At 36.1% G+C, this 13,720-nt stretch overlaps 2 protein-coding genes across 6 annotated transcripts; one reads left to right on the top strand and one right to left on the bottom strand.

Moving 5' to 3' along the window:
- Positions 1-43: 43 nt before the first annotated feature.
- Positions 44-5,993, top strand: LOC100852977 (RNA pseudouridine synthase 2, chloroplastic). Of its 2 annotated transcripts, XM_003634304.4 has the most exons (8): positions 47-538; positions 1,814-1,957; positions 3,086-3,322; positions 3,496-3,698; positions 4,104-4,182; positions 4,858-5,033; positions 5,133-5,235; positions 5,511-5,993. In XM_003634304.4, the coding sequence occupies exons 1-8, from the start codon at positions 200-202 to the stop codon at positions 5,529-5,531; spliced, it is 1,302 nt and encodes a 433-aa protein (XP_003634352.1). In that variant the 5' UTR covers positions 47-199; the 3' UTR covers positions 5,532-5,993. The 2 variants fall into 2 exon arrangements, with proteins under 2 accessions (XP_059590663.1, XP_003634352.1); XM_059734680.1 differs by lacking the exons at positions 4,858-5,033; positions 5,133-5,235; positions 5,511-5,993 and adding an exon at positions 4,731-4,842 and having other exon boundaries at positions 44-538.
- Positions 5,994-6,607: 614 nt separating this feature from the next.
- On the bottom strand, positions 6,608-12,721 carry LOC100252283 (probable prolyl 4-hydroxylase 3). 4 transcript variants are annotated; one of them, XR_009464961.1, is made up of 8 exons: positions 12,204-12,672; positions 12,040-12,124; positions 11,033-11,130; positions 10,773-10,870; positions 8,528-8,657; positions 8,144-8,331; positions 7,761-7,952; positions 6,608-7,006 (listed from the first exon to the last, which is right to left on the bottom strand). XR_009464961.1 is itself a non-coding variant. In XM_002285862.5 (8 exons), exons 1-7 carry the CDS (start codon positions 12,395-12,397, stop codon positions 7,879-7,881), a joined length of 867 nt encoding a protein of 288 aa, XP_002285898.1. In that variant the 5' UTR covers positions 12,398-12,721; the 3' UTR covers positions 6,608-7,006; positions 7,865-7,878. The 4 variants fall into 4 exon arrangements, 2 of the variants coding, with proteins under 2 accessions (XP_002285898.1, XP_010664132.1); XM_002285862.5 differs by having other exon boundaries at positions 7,865-7,952; positions 12,204-12,721; XM_010665830.3 differs by having other exon boundaries at positions 6,608-7,026; positions 7,865-7,952.
- Between the last annotated feature and the right edge of the window lie 999 nt (positions 12,722-13,720).

The following is a 13,720-nucleotide window of genomic DNA, read 5'->3' as shown; positions in this document are numbered from 1 at the left end:
CTTTTTGCCCTACAAAAGAGTAGGGTTCAGAGTTCGACTTTTCGGGTGAAATATCGTCGTTTCCCGAAATTTTTAACCTTGAGAGTGGCGCGCTTTCTTAAAGGAAAAGACCCTTCATATTTTCGTTAATTACAGAATTGGCACAAGGACACGCTAAAACCGACCCAAATTAACCATAACGAATGATGAAGATTGAAGGATGATCTTCTCACTTAACTCCGCTTCTTTTTTCTCTATTTCCCACACTTCACAGTCTGCACTTCTCTTCCCTCGAAACCCTAAATCGTGCTCTAGGGTTTTCAGAATCCTTAGAGCTTGCTCTAATTCCACCGACGAACCTCTCGTATCTGTTTCCGGCCGGAGAACTAATTACGCAGGAGTTCGATTGGAGGAGACCGTTGTCGATGTCAATTCCGATTCAGGAAAGCTGAGGCTGGATTCTTGGATTTCTTCTCGCATAATCGGTATAAGTAGGGCTAGAGTGCAATCGAGCATTCGGTCGGGGCTTGTAAGCGTTAATGACAGGATTGTCGATAAGGTAAGCTTCATTCTGGTGGAATATATTGTGATATGTACGTGTTAACGAAAGTTGGCTTTCTTTTTCAAGGAGCTTAAGCTCATGCCGCATTGAAAAGAAAAGAAAAACGAACTGGAACCTTGTAATGTGCGTGGCTTGGTTCAGGAGAAATTGAAAGAGGGAAAATGTTTTCCAAATTTCTTTTCTTCAGTTTTCTCGACAACCAGAGGGTACTGTTTTGAAACGTAATAATTTTGAAGCCATGATGTTTCTTTGTTTTCAAAACAGAAGATGAAAAAAACACCTTATCTCAACTAAGCATACTTTTTATCTTAGTTGAGACAGTTTTCAGTGTGTGAAAGCTCAAATCCACAAGTAGTAAAACCAAAATTTTATCCTCTTCTTTTCTTTGCCCAGTCAGGCCTAGGATTTAAATGGTTTTGGCATTGGTTTGAGTTGAAACATTGATTGTACCACTTTGTGGCCTAGATGATCCCCATATTTGAGAGCCTAGTTGGCTTTTTAGTGTATTTTCTAAAAAATTGTGGCTGTTTTAGGCTATGTTGGTTTCCAGAAAATTTGAGGTAGGGGAAGGAAAGAAAATAGAGGAAAAAGGTAAAGGGAGAGAAAAAGTGAAAGGAAAAAAAATTAAAATGAGTGAATTATTTTTATATACTATTTTAAACTCATTTTATTTATTTTAACTCTAAAAAGATTAAATAATTTGAAAATGCAAAAGTTCGGAACCAATTTTAAACATATTTGATTTTCTTTCGTATTTTTCATTGTAAAACCAAACATGAGAATTCCTTAACATTTTTTCTCTCAGTGCTTTCCTAAAACTAAACACAGCATTAGGCTTTCTTAGCAGTTGAGAAAGTAGGTAGTAAAATCATATTGCCAACTCCATTTTGTGGTCATATTGCTTGACAGCATAGGTTTCTTGTTGATAACAGTTCTCTCTCTCTCTCAAGCTAATACACACACATATATATATGATGACATGTTCTCAGTGATGAGCAGACTCCTCTATTTGCTTGAACCTATTTTAATTTTTGGTTCCACTTTCCATCAAAACTAGCTGAGTGTTAAATTCTACTTTGATCTCCTCAGATCTATTGCTATGAATGTTTGTTTCTGATTAAAGCAAAAACAAAAGCAACTCTAATATATAATTTCTGCCTGTTTACTTTGTGTTTTAATCCTGTAATATGTTTTTTCTAGATTGCTTGTTTGTGACTTCTTTAAGCTTGGCTGATATGGGCTAATGTAGATCCAATTACATATTCTGAGCAGGTTTCCCATGTTATCAGAGCTGGGGACAAGGTTAATTGCACAATATCGGAGTTGCAACCCTTAAGGGCTGAACCAGAGGATATACCTTTAGATATAGTTTATGAAGATGAACATGTACTGGTGGTCAACAAACCTGCACACATGGTGAGGATCTAATTATGTCCCAATTTAAATTTGGTATTGCACTTATTTTTCTGTTTAGCATTGATCAACACTGACCTATCCAGTAATTCATGCAAGTTCTGATGTAAAAGGCATTATGTTTGTAATAACATTCTCTGGTGTTTGCATGCGGTTATCTAATCTGTAGGCACTACACCTGTGGTACCAAACCCTTTTTTTTTTTTCATGTAATAATACAGTGTTTTTTTGTTTTTTAATTTTTTTTTTTATATATGTTGCACTCATCCATCAGCTGGTTGATGAGAAAATTGGATAAGTAAAAGAGAATAAGTTTTGACATCTTATGGATTATGCTCTTTTGTTTCTTAAGAAATGAAAATCTGCATCAACTAATAGTTGTATTAGGTACAGATCTATGGAAGTTTCTGTTTCTTCAACATAAGACTAAAAAATTCTTAGATTTCTTAGTTTCTTTTACTACATGCTATCGAAAATTGATGAAGCATTTGTGCCTACTAATCTACATTTGATTTCTGTAGAATAATTAGATGACGACTGTAGTTGCACTTTCAAGCATAGTACAAGTTCTATTTTCAATTTTAGAAATTTGACCTTTTTGGGATAAATCACATAGTTTACAGTGTTTTGCCACAATTCCCAAGAAATTTTGCAAAATACAATTTCTATTTTGCCACAATTCAGAGGAAAGTTTAGAGTACCAATTTTCTCATCCAGGAAAGTACTAGATACCAAATCTTACAACTGAAAGGTCTGTCACCAACCTGAATTCCAAGGCACCACAACCTCAACCAGGACATAGTTGTATGTTTTTAGGTTACATAATGCATCAGACCTTGCAAATTTTAGTTTGTGGCAGTTATTTCTTATGATTAGATCTATTCTGAACAAAACGTTTGCCCTTTTTGGTTTCTGAGAAGAAAAACAAAGCAAAAGGAAATCTGGAAAGTCAGAACAATTCCAAGCCCTAGTTGTAGTTTTAGTTGTGAGATTCCCAAATTTGATTTCTTTTCCTTCACTTTCTTTGTAATCAAGTGGAACATCAAGGAATTAAAACTTGAGAAACTATAATCACTATCAACTTTGTTTGATATTCTAAAGTTGTGTATGGCATTCTTCTTGGTCATTCAGGTTGTTCATCCTGCACCTGGCAATGCTAGTGGCACACTTGTAAATGGTATTCTTCACCATTGCAGTCTTCCCACAGTTGCATTGCCAAACAGGGACTCTGAGGAAGATGATATTTCGGATGATGAGTTCAATAGTTTTGCTGCAGGCCAGAATTGTGGCACATGTGAAACTAATATTCGCCCTGGAATTGTGCACAGATTAGACAAAGGCACCAGTGGATTGCTTGTTGTTGCGAAGGTGATTCTCCAACATCCAACCTCCAACTGCTCCATTACCAGAAATTAATAATTGATTCCAGAATTCACATCTCCAATCATCAGTAATTAGTAACAGATTCCAGAGTTCAAATTACCCCTTTCAGGTGTGTTATTTTATGCAATATTTCTAATCTTTTTGTACAATGATGGCAGGATGAACATTCTCATGCCCATTTATCTGAACAGTTCAAGCTACACTCCATCCACAGAGTATACATTAGTCTTACGTCTGGAGTACCCACTCCACTTTCTGGACGAGTGGAGATCCCAGTAGGTCGTGATCCAAATAATCGAATTCGCATGACTGCTGTTCCTGGACCTAGTAACTCTGGACAGGCCCGTCATGCTGCTAGTAGGTGATTCATGGTCCTCTTTCTTTCTTCATTCCCACCATACTAGTACAGAAAATTCTTAAAACAAGAGGGTTTTATGCAGTGATACTCCCATGCAATTTCATAAAAGTTCGTGTGAATTGTGACTCACCGAGACTTTGTAGTATAGAAAAACTCAAGATGTAATTTCATAAAAGTTCATGCAAACTGTGACTCGATGACACTTTGTAGTGTAGAAAAACTCAAGATGTCTTTTTCAATCAACCTTACTGTCAGGTTTTCTTATCATGCACCAATGAAAATTAGATGTTTGTTAGTTTATGGGCAGTACTGTTTTGTGGCTATGATCACCATCAAAGTCATGAGGGATAACTGTTTTTTCATGACGTTATGATCCAGTGTTCACCAAGTTTGTTGAATATTCATCAGGTATAAAGTTATTGAAATACTTGCTGCTGGTGGTTCTGCATTGGTTGAGTGGAGATTAGAAACTGGGCGTACTCATCAGGTACTGTATTGTTTGCCATCCTGAAGACTTCATCTAGATGTTTAGTAACTGCATCTGTTTCTCAAGTGGTACTGTGCACCTGTAAAAGAATCACTTAACATATTTATGTTCCAACATCAACAATATGGCTTTTAAGAGCTAAAAAAATGGTCATGATCCTGAAAACTCAGGGTTGGTTGGGCAAATACTTTTCATCACTCCTCTCTATAGCCATTTCTTTATTAAAATCAGTCTTACTGCTCTAGAAGCAAAAAGACTAAATATAATTTACAGACTCCAAATAGTGAGGATAATTTGTGAATGCGCATGTTAAGGAAACTATTCATCAACAATGGATGGCATTCTAATTCCAAATTCAAACCAAAAATTTGTTCAAGGTCGTTCTGTAATAATATAAATACTGATAGGTCCAGCTATGGAATCATCAGATTCTAAAATTGAAGCCTGGGATTCACTTGTTAACATTTTTGAGCTGCCAGAACAAAACCTATTGGCCTGATACTAGAGCATCTAATGGACTTTTTAATCTTTTTTGTGTATTGACTCAGATAACCCTGTGGGTGTGCTTGAAGATGTGAGCCTGCATGATTTCTGTTACACTGTATAACTGTCGATAAACAGTTTGAAACCTATCAGATTTCCTACTTAACACTGCCCAGATTGCTCTTGATGTAGATTCGTGCACATGCCAAGTACCTGGGAATCCCTCTACTAGGAGATGAGGTCTATGGAGGAACTAAGAACATGGCCTTGTCTCTGCTTCGGCCCAGAATCCCATCTAGCCATCATGGTCAACTGGCACAGCTGGTTTCGAGATTGGATAGGCCTTGCCTCCATGCTGTGGCTCTTGGGTTAGAAGATAAATCTTATTCTAAAATAGTTTTTCCTTATTTAAAATTAAATAAGCAACTTAACATGATGCAAAGCCATTACACCTTATCATTTTGTAGGTTTAACCATCCAAAAACAGGGAAGAACGTACACTTTTCTTGCCAACCTCCTGAAGATTTTGCTGAGATTTTGAGTTGGCTTCGTAAAATTAGCACAGAGAAGGTAATCCCTCCCTTTTTTTAAAAATGCCAATTTTCAATGATCATACATCATTTCTAGTAGTCTCAACTTTGCAATTTACACATGCTTGCCACATCGCATTGTGTTTCATGATTTAGTGATTTGCACATGCACTCCACATGGTATTGTGTTTCATCAGGATTAGGGATCCTAGTTTGGACAATTCTCACCTAGGAGCCATGATGGTCTGGAAATCATTTGTTAGATTATAGACTATCTCAACCATATTGTTAATGAACTTTCATTTCAATGTACAGAAAAAAGGTCTGATATTGTAGCTTCTCCACCCATGGCGTCACCAAAGTGTTGTGTGATCATGTGGACAAAGAGGGGTAGGATATCTGTGATTTCGTTACCTTATCTACTACCCCTATCATGCATTCCCAACCCCAATCTCACCTGTTGTCTGGATATTCCAGTAGATTCTACTATCAAGGGAATTAAATATCAGGAAAAAATGCATTGACACAAAAGAACCAGGACTTGGGATGTGGGAGATTCTTGCTGCCAGAGTGTCTTTTAATTAAATCATAGCTGGCGGAGATTCTAGTTCTTTATTTATTTATTTTTTCTTCTTTAATATATGTATCACAATAAGAAATTATAGGGCGCTATGCAGTCATATGATGTTTTCAGCTGTCCATTCTATATGAACTGATGATGTTCATTATGCATTTTACTCGGTGAATTTAAGGCCCTTTTGTGGGGAATAAAAGCTGTGTCTCAATCTTATTACCTAAGGGGGGTGCTTGCAGGTAACTGATTTAACCTCATTTAATTTATTATTCAGTCTTGAGCCTTGGCCCCGACCACAATAACTAAAAAAGAATCTCTTTTATCCCAAAATGACGAAAACGAACAAGTTTTCAAGGGAAAGTCCCAAAATGTTTTAAAAATTGAAAGGTAGGTCCAACCATTGACCAGAGGTCCTGTTTTCAGGTTGGTTTTGTATTAAATTAGTATTGAGCATGCAGAACCGATACTGGAGTGACCGGCTCAAATTGAATTTTGGAAGCGGGGGCAAGCCTCCTATCAAAAATCACTCAGCAACAATTGGAGCTAATGTTAAATGCAATTGTCAGTTCGATTTTGAGAACATTAGGTTTAATGATGTTGAATGGGAGGAGCATTTCCCAATCTACGGCCCAGCACTAGCCCCTACGAAATTCTCATGGAATAGCAACATTTGCTGCAGTGCACAGTAAGACACAATTAAGTATTATAGTGGTGCAAACCCGTTAAATTATATTCCTACGAGCAGCTACCATCCATACATAAATTTTAGCGCCCAATACCTCTAAAAGAAGAAACCTAAACTTCCAACATCAATTGCGAGGAGATGGACATTGTAAAATAATCAGAAAGGGGGCAAAAGAAAATTAAAATTGAATATCACATATCTCGAATTTTACAAATTAACTTTCTTTTCCAGTTCACAGAGCTGGGTGGGTGTCAATGAATCTCTTGCCTGCCCATATTCAGACCTCCTAACACATCTATGTAACTCATCATGCAAATTACATTATTACGGGCCATGGGAAGCAAGTATTTTATTTTTAGTACTCCCAATCTGAATATTGATTAGAAAAGAGACAGAAGCCCATCAAAATTTAAAACAATAAGGCGCCTGGTTAGAGAATTGCTACATGGTAGTTTTCTGGGAGTCGCTTCAACTGTATTTGGATTTCTGACTGGAATTTTAACATATATCACACGCTTCACCCTATGACAAACCCACCCGAGATCACACTACCTGAAATTTTATAACAGATCCTGTCAAGAGAAAATAGTAAATGTTAAAGGCATAAATATATATTATACTTAAAAGCTACCACAGTATACATAATGGTTACTTCCACATACACCATAACACATTGGAGAGGAGACATCTCTACCTAAGAAACTGTGGAAGATACCAAGATAACTCTAACAAAGTAATGCCCTTCCTGTGTAAAATTCAAGAATACATTCTCCAGATACAAGTTCCACACTGCAAATTCAGTAGCTTTGTTTGAAATGAGGGTTAATGAGACAGACCATGTGGATTGTTATTTTCAGACTCAACACAGCTACGTATACTAAGGCACGATTTGAACTTTTGCACTTCAATTTTGGGCATGCTCTCATTAGGTATTTTCCAATGTTTCAGAACATATTCCCACAGTCCTCTAAGAAACAATTTTTGGGTCCCTTTAGGATATGCAGCCAGTGACAGCTCAACAAGAAGCAAAAATCATGACAAGGTTATAATTCCAGGAACATCATCTCTGTGTCATCTTTTAAACATCCAGAGACATCCATTAGATGTGACTTTTGAACTTTCCGAAGTCGGCAACCCAGAATACCCTTCTCAAGGTTACCAAGACCATCGTTACTTGGGCCACTATAATTATTCGGACAAGGAATAATATGAAGAAACCGAGTGAAGTAACTGCATTAAATAATGGAATTTGCAACAAACTACAAATGATTTCAGATATTACTGGCATAAGTCTAGAGAGAAGTACCTCAAAAAAATACCCTAAACTTTAACTGCATTAATTGATGGAATCTGAAACAAACAACAAATGATTTCATATATTACTAATAAAATATGGGTTTAGAGAAGCACTTTAAAAGAATACCCTAGGCTTTGTACTCCTCTACATGCATCCACTTTGTTGATGACCACTTGTTACCTTTAATCACAGGGCAACCGCCTGCAATACACCATGACATGAATTGAACTCACAAATCAGAAAATATACTGGATTTCTATGAGAAACAAACAAGAGAACTATGAAACAAAATGATCAGATGTTCTATCCTTCTGAAATATAAGACACTCCAAGAACCAATGTACAGACTCAGCTTATGCATTTAAAAGATGAGATAATTAACAATTACTAACCATGCAAACTTGAAGGATCTAGTGTGGCATCAGGCCTCATGCTCCAGAAAAGCAATGCATCACCCATCTTTGGTTTCACAGAAAGGCCCTTTTTACCACATTCAGATAACTCATTCCACCATGGCACAGAACTGAAATTTGCCTTGGTAGCTGGAAACACAGTCTCCCCACCTTCTTCAACATCTGACCTGCAGCAATAGGAAATAAATAAATAAATAAGAAGAAGAAGAAGAACAACAACATCAATAATATTTAAAAAGGAAAAGAAATGGAAGTTTTAACGAAGGGAATGCCAAAGCTACGTCAGATAAGATGCATTTTGAAGCAAATTTGAATGCCATGTGAGGCACATACAAAACATGGCAAAGAGAGAATAGATCTTACAGATACATAAGAAGAGTAGCTATCCGTTGGCCACCATTTTTAGTGTTAAACTCATCAAGGAAGTAATCATAGTGAGCGTCATACTTCTGCCCAACTTCATAGTGGAGAACCTGAAGTCCTTCTCCATGCTCTGCAAATTGTAATGTTAGCTCAGACAAGTCCCATGTAAAGTGGAATGACCACAAAAGGAAAAAGTGAAATACACTCACAAAGGAAAAACCATGCACACAGATGAGTAGTAGCAAAGAACAGGACAAGAATGATAAAATATGAGAATGAAAAAGAGAAACTAGAAAAATTGATCAGCCATGTTATTTGGTATATAAATATTGCTCTCCTAAAGAAAAAATAAATAAATTGGAAAACAAATTTTTTATTTTTGTGACAATTATAACACCAAACAATTCACCTAACCGAACAGTTCAAATATACCATTAGAGAATCCATATTATAAGTTTTTATTTAAAAAATACAAGAGTTATATAGATACTGCAGCTCTCTTTAATGCTAAATCAAGGCATTGTTCATGCAAACAGAATAAAAAAGAGCAGCATATACACATTTTGGAACTGTGACAACCATACCAAAAAAAAAAAAGGATGAAACTAGCCCTCTTACAATGCCTTCTAATTGAAAAGATTTACTGTTCTTAAAGGGGACAAAAAATGAAAAACAGAAATGGAGCACACAAAACACAAGTCGCAGGGAATTATAACCTTTTAATTGTGAAAGAGAAAGGATCAAAAGGCAATATAATACGAAAAAGATCAAGCAATTTCAGGACATATTCATGATGAATCTGAAGAATAATAAGCTTAAATTTTTTACATCTGGCCCCACCCACAGTTGCAATGCAGAATGTATTTGGTTGTCTCATGCACTAATTAATGAATAAGATATCTACAAACAAATGCCACTCTAATAGCAATATTATAATTCACAAGTGGAAATCATGTTCGTTTGGAAGGAAAACAATTGCTTTTGAAACTTGATTGACTACATATTTGTTCAGAAAATCACTCTCTCCCAGAGAGTTACCCAACAAGCTTCAAAATGACCATGCGATACCACAATTAGGCAGAGTTTATACATAAAGTATCATGAGTTGGAAACCCATTTAACTGTATGAATGAAAAATCAAAAACTCATTAACAGCTGCAAGCACTAATTGTGTTTATTCTAGACCATCGGGAAAGAAAGGAATAGGAGAGCTTTTGAAAATGTTGAAAAAGAAGACCAAACAAACAAGCATTTCTTCATATATATTTTTTGGAGTGGATAATAATCTACGTAGGTGATGGTTCTTTGTCCATGTTGGACTTCATCGATTAGCTGAACTCAAAGTGAGGTGAAGGAGTTGTTTTTTGCATTTTCCCTTAGCATCATTTGAACTTTTGGCGTCTTTATATACAATGTGTATATCTATATGCGCCCTTCTATTAGGCACTTTTAATATATTCTATCTTTGCCTATCAAAAAAAGGTTGAAGCACTAATTGTAATTAGACAAATCTACATTTGTAGATGCCTCAGCACATAAATGTTTCTAATGTAAAATTTCTATGTTCTATCTTCATTAAAACTTTCAAACACATGATTATAAAAAACATAATTAACAGAGAGAAATAGAAGAGGTTTAGAATATGGTCCACCCCAAAAACTCAAATTGGAAATCACTCCATTCAAGAAAAGGTCCCAAATTCAAGTCCTAGGCTTAGCTTTAAAAGGCCTAAGGCGCACCTAAGGTGCAACAATCTCCTATAGCTTAGGTGCAAGGCACATGCCTGAGTGATGTAAAACATGACCTAAAATGCATATTAATTTTATAAAATATAATCCAATCAATAAAAAATTTAACATTTCAAACATTTAAAAGAAGCTTTTAACAAAAAAAAAAAGTACTGAAATTATATAAATTTCAATATACAATTAGAAAAATAAAGTAGATAAGGTGCACATCTTCAACAAGGCGTATGTATTGACAAGAGAGGCACTACAACTAGGGTAGGTTGTGCCTTGGACCTAGGAGCGCTTTAAACACACCTTTTAAAACTATGGTTGAAGTTTATCTGATACTTGGTAGGATGGATGGTGAATATGAGGTTCTTGGTGGATGCAATGTGTTTGTTTCATGTAATCTCTTTGATTCTTGCACTCTATGGGAATGAAAGTAAAGTATACTAATCCTTTCTATGTCCCTGGTAAAGAAATTCTAGGTTTTTCATATTATGCTTTGGTTCTTGTACCTACGGGAATGAAAGTGAAGTCAGCTATTCTTTTCTCTATGTCCCTGATGATTTTATCTCGCCCTCTCCTCAAAAACATTCCAGAACTGGTACGCACCCTGCAAATAAGAGATGTCAAGTGTTTTAAATATGACTAGGGTAATAAAACTGTTAATAACAATGCCAAGAGTAAGAATAAAGTAATGCATTGTAAATAGAAGACCATCCTCTTCTATATTTGAATGAATCTGCAAAAATGGTAGAATGGAGAATATGCAAACCTGCTATCTTTGCTCCGACCAGTTTCACTATCAACAACAGTTGACTTTTTCATATAAGGTTTGGCAAGACTTATCATGTACTCACATTCTTCCTTGGACTGTCCAAAAAAGTACATGGAAGTCAATATATCATCACTTAGAGATGTATATAATTCGTGTAAGTGGAATGAACGTGATAAATATCTCAACAAATATAAATCAATGTTAGCTAGCTAAAGGTATCATAAGAGGCAACATAACATTGTAGGCATATCAATTATCTCAACCAGACCCATAAAGAGAGAGCTACCTCTTTACTGACTTATTGGAATGAACCGTAGGCATCATGTGATTTTATTGACTTATTGACATCAAATTTTGAAATACTTTTGTCGCGAAATTGTCAAGACACGTTTATCCCACTCATGGATAAGGAAATAAAACTATCTTACCCTACAGAAAGAGTTACCTAATCTAACTAACCAAAAGATGTCGGAACCCCCCCCCCCCCCCCCCCCCCCCCCCCGCCTCTCTGCATCTGGGCCACATTGTCCTCAAGTTCAGTGCCTAACACTTCGCTGCCAACCAGAGGACAGCAGTTCAATGGAGAACACAATTCTTTGTACAAACCTAAAAGAGATTGAAAAACAAACAATTCTTTGTACAATCCTAAAAGAGATTGAAAAACAAACAAAATTCTCTCAGTTCACACATTTTCACCAGTAAAGTTATTCTTTCTGGCATATTCACTCAAATAGTTCGCATCCATTGACATATCTTTCTAGATCGTCATCCAATTGCTGCAAGAAAAAAATATTCACATAAAATGTAAGATGCAGTCCCCATTTGCGTGATCAAAAACATGAACTAGCTACCCTAATTGCAAGGAATCTTGAATTGGACACACCGAGATCACAATCACAGCTACATGGCCCACAAATCAAATACAAGATGATTGATTTTCCAGCCTCATGCATAGAAATTGTAGCAAACGGAAAGAAAAATAAAACATGGATAGAAGCAGTCACCAAGAAATTGTGATAAATGAAAGCTCTGGGCTCCCAGGAGACAATTTCCGTCCACTGCTCTCCTCTCTTCCCCAATCCTTCACCTCTGCGACCACATAAAACTACAATAATAAATCACCGCAAGTCTCAAACAGATTAGTTTCTAAATCACAATAAATTAATACCCATCGAACGTCTTGCGCCTGAAAGAGCTCAGATCGTTGGCCGCATCGGAATCTACCGTGCCGATCGGCAATGAGACGATTCCGAGAGCGAGAAGCATGAGCAGAACAACTGTTAGCATAAGAAGCAGCGAAAGAACGAGCGCTAATGTCGACCACCTCTTGCCATGTCCCCTAGAATACCTCCCTTTCGCCATTGTTGCAGCTCCAAACCCTAACTTCCAATGCAAGAGGACCCTATCTTCCAAGCAAGAGCGTCGGTATCTAAATATGTAGATTTTGAATAACTACCTGTAAGCGCCCGGTCTTTTAAAGAGCAGCGCCCATTGGATCCCCGTTTTTCATTTTCAATTTTGCAGAATATTAAATGACTAAATTACCCTTCCATTCTGTAGGTTGACTGTGCAATAAAGGGGCTTTCTGTCACTTTGAATGTGCCATGGCTTGCATTTCGGCGGCTGCGTGCCTGTGTGTGGCACATGGTTTTGGCGACCGGCCTTGGAATGTGAAGGAGGAAGCCTTTCTCTCGGCCTGCTTGGCTGCACCGAATATCCTATTCTAGTCGCGGATTATGAAATTTCAACCTAATGCAGGAAATTCCAATACTCGATTGATGAATAATGGCGTTTGTTTTGGTATAATTAATCTTATATCACAATAGAATTATAAAAATAACATTAAAAAACGTTGAATAAAGAAAAAAAATTATTAAATTTGAGTGCTATAGAACAAATGATAACATATTAGCTAAAATTAAACTAGAACTTCAATTCAATGCTTTTAAATTTCAAATTAAGAATATTCAATTAAAAAAAGTATATATAGAATAGTAAATCCTCGTTTCATTTTTATTTTTATTATTGATAAGAAAATTTGAACAAGTTTATTTAGAAAATAATAGATAGAAATGTAAAAAATGAATTCAAATTATGTACATTCGTGCATTATTATCATTATCGCCATCATTAAATTGTATAATTGAAAATATAAGAAAGATGGTGAAAATGATCATATGAAAATTTAAAAAGGTGCAATTTGTGAATTAGGTGGAGACTGTGCTTGCTTTAAGCTTTTGGGTTGCATCTAGGAATTGGGCTTTGAGTTGAAGTCATATGAACAAATATATAAATACAAAATAAAATCCACCTCTCAAGTCTAACCACTAAGTCTGTGAGTGAACTTCGAGTCGTTTTTTGTCTTTTTTTGGGTCGAACTTAAAGGGTTTCGGACCATCCTTTGTTCACATCCAGATCATCACCTGCATGTTTTCACCAATTTTATATCCGAGCTGGCAAACCAGGTAAAAAATCTGCAATCTGAGACCCCAAATATATGGTAATGAAACTCATTTTAAAATACTAAAGTATATTAGTCATGACTTAAAATGATGTCCTAGCCCGCATTTAAAGAGGTATAGGTGGTATTGGTGCAATTTTTTATAGGAAAATTCTATGGTGCCGAGGGAGGTACCATGCCTTAGATTTTTTGTAGTCATTGGATGAAAGATATTAAATCTCAGT

Source organism: Vitis vinifera, chromosome 18 (assembly GCF_030704535.1).
Source record: "Vitis vinifera cultivar Pinot Noir 40024 chromosome 18, ASM3070453v1".
Lineage (NCBI taxonomy): Eukaryota > Viridiplantae > Streptophyta > Magnoliopsida > Vitales > Vitaceae > Vitis > Vitis vinifera.
This window is presented reverse-complemented; position numbering and strand designations above follow the sequence as displayed.